This window comes from Thunnus maccoyii, chromosome 1, assembly GCF_910596095.1.
Source record: "Thunnus maccoyii chromosome 1, fThuMac1.1, whole genome shotgun sequence".
Lineage (NCBI taxonomy): Eukaryota > Metazoa > Chordata > Actinopteri > Scombriformes > Scombridae > Thunnus > Thunnus maccoyii.
The window spans coordinates 14,268,315-14,282,413 of record NC_056533.1 but is presented as its reverse complement, the minus strand read 5'-3'; the positions used below and the strand labels follow the sequence as shown (position 1 = coordinate 14,282,413).

The following is a 14,099-nucleotide window of genomic DNA, read 5'->3' as shown; positions in this document are numbered from 1 at the left end:
GCAACAGTATTAAGCAAAGTGTTTAAAAATTGCTGCTTTTCTTTGTTTTATATCATTGTAAATTGAATATCTTGAAATTTTGACTGTCGATCGGACAAAACAAGTCATTCGAAGACGTCACCTACACTTCCTATAATGCAACACTGGACAGAAGTGCCTTTTGTGAGACCCTCCCTTCCTGGTAACATCTGTCGAACTCCCTGTCCACCGTTTGTGACCCAGACTTTCTGTTAAAAAGCCCAACCCTAAGATCACTCAAGTGATGTCATTTTGAGGTATTTTCTCAGACTTGACGAAGCTCCTCCAGAGCCAAAAAAGACATTATACAACTGTTTTCACAGGCTCTGTATTGACCTACATACTGTAGCTCTGCCAATGTGCTTTAGCAAACATCTAAAGAATGGTCTATGGGTCTGTTGCCCTTTGATTGACAGTGTCTGAAAATCCAGTTTTCATTATCAGTGAAATTCTGTTATGAAGTAGATCCAACAGCCTGCCAGAAGACAGACTTACTGTTAATGAAAGTAGTTTGAAAGAAGCAAATTCAACTTCTATTAAACCAGATCAATAAGCCTGGCAGGTTTAGATTTTTCATTACAATGCACCAGCCTTAGATCTGCTATAAGTTTTAATTATGTCTCTATTAAAATAATACCTTCAGTATACCATGTACTAGAGCCTAGAGACTAAATAGAACTACTGCATGTGTAAAGTGACCAAACTCTCAAAAAGTCAGCTCTATCTGTGTATTGTAAGGAAAAAGTGGAGAGAATGAACTTTAGCTCACTCTTACTTTAAGTAGAATTTAATTGGCCTGTGCCTGAGGGACATTTGCTGTTTGTGTCTGTCTCCAGAACACGTCAACATTCACGCTGGAGAGAGATGAAGTGGGCGAGGTTGTGATGGAAGATGGGCGCAGTCGGTGCCCCTTTAATCCAGAGTACAAATCCACTGCCATCATTGTTGGTATGTAGTAACAGAAAGATTTTTTTTTTTTTTTTTGCTTCTTCCTTCCTTCGTGCCATTTTAAACATCTGGCTTGCAAAGAACAAAGTATTATTATTGGCCTCCATCTGGGAAGAGACTCTGAAAACAAGCTCAGCTGTTTCCGAAACTACTTTTGATGTTTGTTGCAACTTTGATTCAGTAATGAATCATGATGTGCCTGCTAATGTTGTTTGCCTGCATAAATAGCCGGACACCAACAGACACTGCTTGTGTTCAACTTCTTTAACAAGCAATTAGTAAATAATTGAGCGGGATATGAGTGGGAGAAATGATTTGTCTAATCCCTCACTCAGACTGTCTTGTTATGATGCTGACAGCACAATTTAAACCACTACTGGCAATCTATTGCAGTTAATAAAAGGCCAAAGCAAAAAAAAAATCTTTGTAGCATTATGATGTAGTATTATGTTAAGTTTAACTTGAAATATCTTGTTTTCTTTCAGATGGTGAGTTGTACACTGGTACTGTGAGCAACTTCCAGGGGAATGAACCGGTCATCTACAAGAGTTTGGGTCAGGGAACTGCACTGAAGACAGAAAACTCTTTAAAATGGCTGCAAGGTAAAATCCATTTACCCCATCAGACTGTTTTTTTTTCCTCTACACATCCTCCATTATGTACCCAACAGAGCAGATAAGCTCCAAAAAGTAGCAATCATTAGAGAGGCACAGTCGCTAATGCAGACCGAGAGCAAAGACAAGTTCTCTTAGATTGCGGGCGCCCAGTCCTATCAGTCGCTGCACATGCACATCAAAACAGCCTCAGCTGGCTGCCACTGGTTTTGCCAGAGTAAAGCCGCACTTTGTGCACAATTAAGACCTCTCTTGTCTTTTGATCTCTAGGTAATACATGCAGAGTGCTCCTGATGAGACATCTGAGTACAATTATACAGGGGATGCTGTTTCCTCTACTCTTCCAGGGTTGTATGACACAGCTCTACTGTGTAGACTCTGACTTCTTTCCAGATTTACAGTATGATGATGAGTTTTTAGACTGAACAAAACTGAAAAAAATAGTTCCTTTGAAAAATGATAAATGCGTTACATGCTGGATACAGCAGTCGAGTTGCGTCTCACCACATGTGTTTTGATTTTTGACAGATCCAGTCTTTGTCGGCTCCGCTTACATCGAGGAGAGTCAGCCAATAGGCAACCCCGTGGGAGACGACGACAAGATTTACTTCTTCTTTAGTGAGGCGGGAAAAGAATTCGACTTCTTTGACAACACCATAGTGTCGAGGATCGCTCGCGTGTGTAAGGTAAGACACCTGGGGCTGGGGTGAGGTCATTTCATGAGACGGCCACGCAAAAAGCAAGAGGCAAAGCAGGGCTGGAGCTTCCTCTCCTTAATCCTGATACAATTACCTCAAAACAAGGCGGGACGCTCCCATGTCAAAGCATGTTTGGTAACATTGAACTCTGTCATGCCCATGTAGACACAATGGAAATATGTCAATAGTGCGTTAAAGCTTCTTGTATTTGACAACATGTTTTCAACAGATTTGGTTTCCTCTTGCCTGAATCATCCTCTCCTCCCTCCCTCCTCTTTTCTGTGCAATGTCATCTCCCCCTCTCCTTCCATCTCCCTCACAATGTCAGCTGCACTCGTCCATCCCTCCAGCTCTTTGCCTTTCTCCACCAGCGCTTTGAGCTTTGCAGGCATTATTAGTATTCAAGGGTGTTTCGCAGCAATATGAAATGCTTTTTCCACTCAACTGTATGGCCTGTTTTTGCTGGAGGCAAAGCGTGCAATCTGTAGCAACCGCAGAATTCACTTTTATCATTTAATTTGTCGACGTCATTCATCTCCCCTCCCCCTCCTGGAGAGTTTAGTTCGGTCGATCACCCTGAATAATCAGCACCAGACTTTATCCCTTTTCACCTGTCATCAGATCAATTAAATGGCTATGAAGCCGCTTGATATACATGGACTCAGCATCCCTCCCTAACTGATGCCTCTTGTTCATGGAGGCATTAATGTGAGTAATCGTGGGGACAGCATGTAATCTTAAGTGACAGCTTAATGACTTAGTCCTGCTAGGCTTTGGCACTCTGTGTTGCGACACCTCTCGCAGCCAGCGGAGCACCTCCTGGATTCTATATATGGAAATCATTGACAGAAAGGCCCCCAGACTGTGGCAACTTGCTGCAGATGAACTGTGCAATAGAGACAGAAGAATGGCTTTCTCTGCTCTATAAAGCGCCTTTATTTCACTGGAATGCAGCAGCCCCCTTTTTCCTGACTGACATCTTTTCAGATGCTGCTCTGTGGCAGTACAGTAAGTGTTGCAGGTGGTTTATTCTCCACTTTACTGGGTAAATGCTTAAGGACATTAACGAATCAATGCGTAGGATGGTGCATAACATTTCTACTTTCTATTTTTCTGTCAAGTGTCTGCAGAAGAAATGCATTTGTAGTTTGCTGAGGGCTTCTGTCTCAATCTTGTGCAAATTATTGTGTTGCAAATTTCATTTATTCTCCTTAAAACTCCTCAAACATCAGTTTGTTGCAAGTGAGCAACTGATGCCTTGAAGATCTGAATTGCTGCAGGCTAACATGCAAAGCTATTACCATTTTCACTTTTTTTTTTAATTTCTCAGAATAGTGCATCACATTCAAGCACACACCCTGTGTACTCCTTCAGTGAGCAGAAAGTGCTGAACTCAGATCTGAGTTAAGTAACACCGAGGTATGAAGGCCCCTCCCTGTTAGCGGGCTCAGTATCTGTAACTGACAGAAAACACACACTCCATTTTCCCCTCTATGTACCAGGCAAGACCAGATATGTTTAAATGTGGTTTCATTTTAATATTTGAAACATCTCGTAGTAGCGTGTAGTTTAATCTTGCTACCTTTTATAAAGAGGGCAAGCTTCTTGCAAGATGAGATAAATCAAAGTCTCTTCACTTTTTTCATGATGTTCTAACTACTGTTTTACTTGGGTTTGCCAAGTAATTCTGCTTCCGAGTTGTTTTCTCTCCCCCTTCCCCAGCTGTCCCCCTCCCTTCTTCCACTCCCTCTTTCTTTTGTTTATTCAGGTGTGTGCACACTGAAGGCTGTGGAAAGCAGGCAGATCACAATGTGTGGCACCACTTTTCTTTGCCTCTTGTTCATCTACTTCTCTACTTAAAAAGCGAGGAATCCGAAACGTGAAGTTTGCATAAAACAAAAGAGTGGTGTAATACAGCACGAAGGAGCGAGCGTATTTTTGCACGGCAGCTCTTGGGTCAGGGGAGTGGTCGATGCAACTGAAAGTACAAACTGCGCAGCGGAGCACAGCAACAATGACAGCGGACAGCTGAGAGAGCAGGAATTTGTTCATTTGTTTGTTTTATATTTATTATGTCATTATGCGGACAGGCTACCACCACCACCACCTCAGCCTTGTAATTGGCTCCCAGGCTCCACATCAGTCCCAACAGGTTTCACCTCAACATGGAGCGAGATGATTGTTTATGTGTAACACAGAGGAGGGAATGGAAGTAGTTATAGTTTTTACATTTTATCATCTCTTCAAGGATGATTCACTCCTCGTGCTGATATGTGGGAGTTGTTCAGGGTTTTTGAGGCTGTGTTGCAGGGATAGTTTGGATCTGAGGCAGCAAACTGTCTTGAGATTGGGTGAGACCAGTTGTTTTGGTCATGTTCTTCCTCCTCCTCCTCCTCCCTCTCTCCCTTCTCCTCTTTCTCCTCTGTTTTCTAACTTGCTTGCTGTATTTGGGAGGAGTTTCTTTTGGTGTGTGTGTTCATGAGCTCTTTGATAATTACTAGTCCTAGCAAAGCTGTCTGATAACTGTTTATGTGAATATTTTTGGACAGCTTAAAAGGAGAGTGAATGCCTCCGCTATATCTTAGAGAAGTGAGACATGAACCGCTGATCCATCTCCTCTCCTTCAAAGAGCAACTGATATACAGTACTGCACCAATGCATCTCTTTTGTCTTTGTCCTTTTGTATTTCAGTATAAATACACCACACATACTATGCTGCACAAGGATTTTAACACTTTGAATTTCACCACAACATTGAATTCCTTGTTTATTGTGATTATTTGTCCATCCTGTTTCCTCAAATAGAGTCCGGGGCTGTCCAAGCCACTTTCACAATCATCTATTTGACCTCAACAGCACCCTCTAAAGCACAGGAAGGGGATTGCAGCTATGATACAACACTAGGACTACTGATGGTCTCTCTAACTTATAGTAACAGCTTGCTAAGTGCATTATATTAAAGTCATTCTGTTACCAAGATCTAAATCAGTTTCTGTCTGATAAGCTTGCTTCTGGAAATCAAGTAATGTTCCTACTTACTGATAACCACAGCAATAAGTCATCTATTCTTACTCAAATGAGATGTGGTCTTCATTTTGTTTTTTTTATTTTTTTGCATGCTCATTTGTTTGTTTTTGTTTTTGGACACCACTTTTTTATCCCAAATTTTAAAAAAGAAAACAATTCTCAGTATCTTTTCTTCTTGTTGTATATCCAGACCATCCCTCCCCAGGAGCTGATGCCTGGCATAGGTCGGGTGTGGCCCACAGAGGCCTTGCCTACACAACTTTCTTTTTTTTATGGGACTCCTAGTCTGTTGTCCAGAGCTGACTCAGAGGCCACAGACTCTGCCTAACATTTATTTTTCAGCTGGAAAGCTTCTCCTGTCACTCTTCCCCCTTATCACAGACTCCCTCTGACCTCGCCGTTTGCTCTCTCCGCACCGTCTTTCCATCCTCTCTTATCACTGGATCATCAATGGTCATGTGCGTCAGCCTCTGCTCAGCCGATGAGACTTAGTTTGCACTGTAGAAGCACTTGTCATGACTCAAACCCAGTGATTCCTCCCCTTCCAGAGAAACCAGAGACTGACTTTAAAATCCTCATTGAGTCATGTCCGGCTCCTTCACTCTGTTTTGGGTTTAGAGTAATTGAAAATAGTGCATGTATGCTCTGCCAACAAAAAACTGTCTAAATGGTTGGACAGTAAAAATAACTTCCATGACATACTGTGTTTTCAGGGTGATAAGGGAGGTGAGCGTGTACTGCAGAAGAAGTGGACCACCTTCCTGAAGGCCCAGCTCCTGTGTTCCCTCCCTGACGACGGCTTCCCCTTCAACATCATCCAAGACATGTTCGTCCTGAAGCCCATGGGAGACAGCTGGGAGAGCACTGTCTTTTACGGCGTCTTCACATCCCAGTGGTGAGAGACGAACGGAGGGATTTGTTCAGATCACTTAGCTGAGACCACGCTGACATACAGGCACTTTATTGAGTTTGGGTTATGTTACAGTTTATGTTCATGAACACACACAAACACACAAAAAAAGACACACACACACACACAGCTCACACGCACCACCTAGAGCCGGTTTTTCTTTAATATCTGCACTCCAACTTGGCAAGTTGCCTTTTCTTACTTGGCTCCTCTGAATTTAGAGCAGCTGTAATGAGCTTAAACACTAACACACGCTCATGCAACCCCAATGTCTAATTAATGTATCAACAAAATAAAGGTTTTAATATGGAAATCATTCAAGCGCTCACTCTACAACTGTTCTCCAGCGAGAAGTTGCTCCCTTTTTATAAAATGACAACTGCAGAAAGGATGGATTGGGCAAAAATGACATCATGCTGTAATAAAATAGGCACAAGTGTGTGGCTACTTATTTAAATGCTTTTATTTTTATATGTCAAACAAATGTGGAGTATTAGACACTAGACACACAGCATCTACGGGGACAAATAAATCTATTTTTCTTGTTTATAGGTATAAAGGAGCATCAGGCAGCTCAGCGGTGTGCGCCTTCACCATGGCAAAGGTGGAGAGAGCCTTCAGCGGACGCTACAGAGAGGTCAACAGAGAGACACAGCAGTGGTACACGTACAATCACCCTGTACCAGAGCCGCGGCCCGGGGCGGTGAGTGCTGCAGACAATATCCTGTGACAAAAAAAACAAAACAAATACAGCTCAACTTGTTTTGTCTGTGCAACTGTTCATTCAACCTGTATCAATCTAAAGTCAAAAGAAGGTTGTTCTCTTGCTTAACATAACAGATATAAATATCAATTTCCACCCCAGATATCTATTTTTTCATCACATGTATGAACCCTATATATTCATATTATTATCAATTCTAGGTTAAAAACCTGCAGCAAAACATACATAGTTGTATCTGTAGACAGATGTTAAATTAGTGCTCAACTAGAGCTTGATGTGAGATGATGCCCTGTCTTTATTTATTTTGTTTGTTTGTCTTGTTGATGATCTGCTTAACGTTTCATCGGTCCTCCCCAAACACAGTAGTATGGGAGGTTATGAAATATCTCTTTAGTTCAGTATTTGTTTGCCATTATTGCGCACCGTTACACACTTTTAAGTGTTATTTACACAATAATCATGCCTACCTTTGCTCACGGTGTCTATGTATTTCCAGGACTATTCGAATAAGCAGCAACTCATTTTTTACTTCTAATTTACTCCCCACACAGTGCGTGACCAACCACGCCAGGCAAATGGGAATCCAGTCATCTTTGCACATGCCTGATAAAGTGCTCAATTTTGTCAAGGACCATTTCCTGATGGACAGTGTGATCCGCAGCACTCCCCTGCTGCTGAAACGCAGTGTGCGCTACACACAGATCGCCGTGCACAAGATCCAGGGCATGGAGAGGGCCTACGATGTGCTCTTCATTGGAACAGGTATAGTTCATTAAACAACAGCTCAATTTTTGAGGGGAAAATCTTTAAAAGGAAAAACATACCACGTACATTCCCACCCAACATTCATTTGTGTGTAAGACCAAGTCAAACAACCTGCAGTTATGATTTGTGATTTAATAACAGTAGATGTTGGTTCTTTTGCTTCCACAAACTCTACCCTGCCTTCAATAAAACTCACTTAAACTGTCACATCCTCTGTGTCTTCCTCTATGTGCTCCAGATGATGGAAAGCTTCACAAGGCCATCAATGCCAATGACAAGATGCACATCATAGAGGAGATGATTCTATTTCCTGACCCTCAGCCTGTGCAACACATCGAACTTGATCCTCAGAGGGTAAATCATAACTTTCTCATCACATTTTATGCATAACCAAGAAAATAATATAAAAAATACAATTTTACAGCTTAAAGCTGGAGTGCAGGACTTTTGTCTCCCCCCTCTGGCAGTGAGAGTAAAGGGGGGGCTCGGCACACAGAGAGGGTAAAAACAGATATGTTTTGACGGTCCACCAGCCCAAAAACATATTTTTTGACGGCCCACTGGAACACCGGGATTTGACCCAAAACAATGTGCCCGATAGCCAGTACACCACTGGCCATAACCTACTGTTGTGGCTGTAAAACAGAGGATAAATTGTTCTGAGTGTCACACAACCCCCACGAAATGACTCATTTCACCATCAGAATTTGATCTATTCGTTCCGATAACATTTGGAAAGTCTAGAAGAGCCACATGATTAATGGCCAAGCACGGGAATGTCGACCCAACATGAGATTTAAAAACTCTGTATACAGTGAAATACAGAGAGATTTATCTGGCAGTGATAGGCTTAATCAGCATTGTGTGAACTCATTTGGCATGAATGTAACGGACGTTCATTTATATATAAAAGTTACACACTGCAGGTTCAATAACCATCCATAATGATTATTGTCATATTGGTTTGTGTCAGTTTTTACTTATGTTACATCATGTTTACTTATTTTATATAAATGTAATAAAAATGTGTAGGAGCTAGATTTACCAGAGCTCAATCTGGCTACAGACATTTTCTTTCCACGGGGACCATTCCATTGAGTTTTCATGTGAGTTATAGCACCATCTGGAAGAGAGTTTATGATCCTCTCTGGCATTTTACCCGGAGCTAAATTTCATTACCTTTCTCTGTTTTATTACATAATGGCCTCTCCCAGGACCAAAGCAGCCAAACTGCAATCTTATCTAAGATTATGTAACTCTAATAAAGTCCAATATACTTTTTTGAGTATATTCTTGGCTCCAAATAGGGATATGAAAGACTAAGACGTTATCCACATGATGTCTGTCTAATATACTGCGAGATACGGTGGCCTAAATATAGACTGCTCTTTTTCAAACACAGGGTGCATGGTGCATTAGCATCAATGTCACATTAATGGTAAAAGTGGATTTGTAGACTTGCTGTTACTTGCTACACAATGATTAGCAATAGACATGTACTGTCTGAAAAGTGTTGATTATGCAAAAAAAAGAAAAAAATTTAAGACAATACCATGTAGCAGCCACTGCCTTTGTGTATGTGGTTACCATGTGTGTTTGACCACAGTCAAATGACTCGGCTGGCATCAAGTAAGAGAACATCTGGCCAGTTAGATCTTTGTTTAGGTTATATTGTTCTGTTTATCTGAAGTAATTGTCTTAGCGTGGTTTCCCTTTTTGAAATCAAAAATCCTTAACCTAAAGCAGAAGGAAGCTGTTCTGCCTTGCGCTCAGGTACTTTTTGATGAGAAATGTGTATCGCACAGACTCACACATGTTTTCTCCCTTGCAGGGTTTGCTGTTCGTGTCCTCCTACTCTGGGCTGGTGGAAGTTCCTGTGGCCAACTGCTCTAACTACCTGAGCTGTGGGGAGTGTGTGTTGTCCAGAGACCCCTACTGTGCCTGGACCGGGCGGCTATGTCAGGATGTCAGGATGGCTCCACCTGACAGGTGAGAGCTCACATACATATACAGTACATGGCCATGAATAACCTCAGTGGTATAGTTTACACATACATCGCAACCCTGGAGCAAAGTTTGAAACTCTCATTTCTTAAAGCTCACTTTTAATTTGTTCATCTACCTTTTATAGCACACAGTCAATACGGCTGTATTTAATTGTTTTCATACACAATTTCTTATGTTTTATGTTCCTTTTTTTTTAACAAAAGCTCATTCTATAACCACTGAGAAATAAGTAAATGAACAGAAACATGCTTTACACGGCCATAATCATTAACACAAAACATGACTCCAAAATCTGAGCAAATACAAATAATGCAGACAAAAAAGTTAAAACCATGAATTCAAAAATGATATGCTTCCTCACTTTTTTAGATTTTAGATGAACATGTTTTCACTGTGTTTAAAGTGAACATGCACCCACATAAGCAACCTAAATATATACAATATATATAGTTATGTGCTTGCACAAGAAGCTTTTAAAAGCAATATGGTCCCTTAGTCTGATGAATATAGGTTTTTAAATAAAACTTGGAGGGAAAAATTAGTGCATCCACACAAGGTGCCTTATATTACAGCTGCTAAACTGACCCTGTTGTTTTGTTTGTAATGTTTCATCTCAGCCGCTGGCAGCAGGACGTAGAGGAGGCTGATACTTCGGCGATTTGTAGGTTTCCCACCACAAGATCTGCCAGACCATCAGCTTCCCGTGAGTGTGTGTGTTTTCTGTGCAGTGGTAAAGTGTTGTTAGTCACCTTGTCGACACCATGCAACATAGTGTTGTCAGGAAGAGAAGCTGTCACATGTTGTTGTATTTGTATATTCTGAAAAGGATGCCAGCTGACACAAAACTCTTAGTCATTTATGTAAATTATGTCACACAAAGTCTAGTTTTGAACTCAGAATTGTACAACGTGCAGCGATGTGGTTAACAACAAATGACTTTAAATCTTGAAAGGAATAATTTGACATTTTGGGAGACTCACTTATTTGCTTTCTTGCTGATAGTTAGAGGATCTATTAGATATTAAACAGATCTGTCTGTTTAAATATGAAGGTGGAGACAGTTAGCTTAGCTTAACATAAAGACTGGAAGCAAGGGGGAAACAGCTAGCCTTGCTCTGTCCAAAGGTTAAAAAACATCTACCTACTTGTACCTCAACCCCTGTAAAACCACAACTTGTCCTTATGCTTTTGTGCGTATTGATCAAACAGGACATAATATTTTAATTAAAGAACTTTAAGAGGTGCTGGTAGGTGGGATTTTGTAAGCTTTGCATCGAGCTATGCTAGCTGTTTCCCCTGCTAAGCTAACTAGCTGCAGCGTCTTATTTAACGGACATAGCAAGAAAGCAGATATCCCAAAATGTTGAACTAATCCTCAAAGTTAGGCTTATTCCATAGGCTATGCAATTACTAACACATTCCTTTAAAAGGATCTTTAAGTGTTTTCAAGCAATATTGTGCTTTTTTCATAGGTGGCTCCAATTGCCAGCTCATTACAATCCCAGCCAACACCTTCAGAGTCCTGCCTTGCAAACTGCGCTCCAACCTGGCACAGAGGAGGTGGCGATACAGCGACAGCGCCAGCCAGTTCCTCTACGCTACTCCTGAAGGCAACTTAGTCGTGGTGGCACAGGCCGACAAGATGGAGACCTACGAGTGCTGGTCCGAGGAGGAGAGCTTCCGCCAGTTGTTGGCCAACTACTGCGTGAGAGCGGAGCCCCGCCAGGAAAGCACCACTATGATCAGTCACTCACGCACGCCACACATTGAGCGAGAGGAGACCATCATCCTGCCTGGCCAGTCGCGTTCTGAGCAGGTCCACACAAAGACGTACTGGAACGAGCTGATCGTGGTGTGCGCCCTATTGGCATTCTCCCTCGTGGTGTTCTCCTTGTTTGTCATCTACAGGAACCGCGATCATATGAAGTCCATGCTGAAGCAGGGCGAGTGCCCCAACATGCAGCAGAAGAAGCCGAGGATAGTGGGGAAGCCCACTGAGAGCTTACCCCTGAACGGTAACACCATCCCTGTTTCCACTTCTGATCACAAGGGCTACCAGACATTAAATGACAACTATATCTGCAGCACGCCCACCCACGAGTCCTCACCAGACAACAGTAAGAGCTTCTCCGAGTCCTCCGACAGGCGGCCGCTTAACCTGAAGGAGAGCCACGTGGAATACTCCCCGACCTGCCCTCGGCCCAGAGTGCGGTTAGGCTCGGAGATCAAAGACTCTATCGTATGAGAGCACAATATTCGCTAAATGATGCCACCCTGTATCTCCAAGAAAGATACAGGCCAAACCCACCGAGCAAAGGAGAGGAGACCCTGACATCCTCCTACATCACAGCACATCTTTTATTTTGGTCATCTTTGTTCTGTGATCAGTGCGGAGGTCATTTTGTTTAACCATTTCCACTCCGGAGCCAGAGGTTAGTCCGGTCTGCTGCGTGGGGCAGGACGAGGAAGCAGCGCGACACTCCGGTTTCAACCAGCTGCTAAAGAATAGTTCTAACAGTCTTTTTTTTTTTGAGTCATTCTCATGGCCACTAACAGCGTATGTGAGTGAGTGTTGGGCTGGGAAGAAAATAACACAATAAGCAGAAGACCTTCTTCCGATATCAGTATTTATCCCAGTATCTCTTTAGATATGCAAGCTACTCCATTAAATTATCTAGTTGATCACCATCACATGGTACAATTACAACAGTTGACAATAAATTATAAATACTGATATACTGCCCAGCCCTATTAGTTATGTGTGTCCTTGCACATGTTCACATGCAGAAGATTACTGCTACAGTATCAACTCTTCTGATGTTTTGCAGACGCCATACTAGAATCAAGCTACAATACACACCACAGACATGATGACCTAGAGTTCAGGTTTAGGAGAATATAATACATGTTATGCGTATTCACTATGATCCACACATAATGGAAGCAAGTCAGAAGCACATTTGTTCCATTTTGCTCAATAAATGTCATGACTGTGTGAAGATAAAGATGATGACAGATGAGGAAGACCAGGAGAGAACACCACACCTTGACAAGGACTGCAACTTTGAGACAGATGAGGGTGGCTACTGATCAAAAAATGTGATCCACAAATGATGCTCCAGGGTCTAAGTATTGACATTTACCTCCTGAATGTACGCTGTTGTTCAAAGGTCTTGTTCATTGACACGTAACCGCACCATGGACAATTTAGGGAAACCCATTCCTCTACATCTCTGCTCATCTGAGACAGCCCTGCTCTTCAGAACTGACACGCAGGTTCAATGATGGGTTAATAAATTCACTGAGACACAGATACCCTGTTTTTGAGGCGATTACGGCAAAAAGACCTGGCATTTTTACAGCCGTCAAAGAGGACATTACAAACACGGAGAGCCAAGAAAAAAAGGGGGACATCCACACCTCTACCATGTTCAGGGCAGCAACAAAATCATCATGTGCACTGTGCCAAAAAAAACGAAAAAAAAAAACAAACAAAACTCAATTGTCTTATCTAACTGCAATAGTGCCATTCTCTTCTGACCACTCCCATCTCATGCTTTATGTTAGCATTGATCATTGTCGAAGAGCACATGGTGATGGTTCTCACAAAGGCACTAATAATAAACAAATGTGAAGTGCAAAGTTGGAGATTTCTCTAAGACTGTTAGCTCATAAACTTTTCAGACTGTGTTGGGCAGAGTCATTGATGTTGTTGTAAAATCTGACATGGGGCAAAGGACATGGTATGGAGATTAACTGTGGTTAAAACTTCCCATGTGGTTATCTGCCTTCTTAGTATTCTCACTGTAATGCAGAGGTACATCTAGTTCGAGATTATCGAGCTTGACGAGCGCTAACAATACACACGCAGCGTATTTTTTTTAGGTTAATTTAACCGCTAACAAGCCCACTCAAAATGAAAAGGTCACAGAACAACTAATAATTGTCACTGTATTTAATAGTCTTCTTGTCCAGACTGCAGCTGCACTATGTAGTGAGGTAGATGCACACAAGCTCTGTATTAGCTCAATATAACTCCCCTCCCCCTCCTCCAGGTTACATTTCTTACACACATGGCATTCACCACACTGTCAAGGCGATGTTAATGTGAAAGCACAAGTAATCAGGGTGTTGAATACTTGCAGGTTTGCACATTTCAGTAAAATCGGAGCGAATTTTAAGAAATGCAACTACTGAGAGACGGATGGTGTGGCTGCTAAGGAAAATGATTTTTAGAAATCAGTTATTACAGGGACCAGTGCAGCCATTATGAACACTCTTGCACCTACATTGCTTAGACTTTTGAGACTTAATAAGCAGAATTTTCCAAAGATGTAGGAAGCCGATAGATGTGTATGTCAGAATGAAAAACATCCACGCGGCCATAG

General features: G+C 42.0%; 1 protein-coding gene across 5 annotated transcripts in view; it reads left to right on the top strand.

Annotated features, from left to right (window-relative positions):
• The window catches only part of LOC121895277 (semaphorin-4B-like), a 51,885-nt gene extending 38,484 nt beyond the window's left edge, over positions 1-13,401 (top strand). For all 5 annotated transcript variants that reach the window (XM_042408301.1, XM_042408290.1, XM_042408291.1 and 2 more), the window contains exons 6-15: positions 855-966; positions 1,452-1,568; positions 2,109-2,266; positions 6,019-6,200; positions 6,768-6,918; positions 7,491-7,701; positions 7,943-8,058; positions 9,536-9,693; positions 10,329-10,414; positions 11,184-13,401. In XM_042408301.1, coding sequence (XP_042264235.1) covers positions 855-966; positions 1,452-1,568; positions 2,109-2,266; positions 6,019-6,200; positions 6,768-6,918; positions 7,491-7,701; positions 7,943-8,058; positions 9,536-9,693; positions 10,329-10,414; positions 11,184-11,956 — 2,064 coding nt within the window. In that variant the 3' untranslated portion in view covers positions 11,957-13,401. The remainder of the gene's footprint in view (positions 1-854; positions 967-1,451; positions 1,569-2,108; positions 2,267-6,018; positions 6,201-6,767; positions 6,919-7,490; positions 7,702-7,942; positions 8,059-9,535; positions 9,694-10,328; positions 10,415-11,183) is intronic.
• Positions 13,402-14,099: the final 698 nt, after the last annotated feature.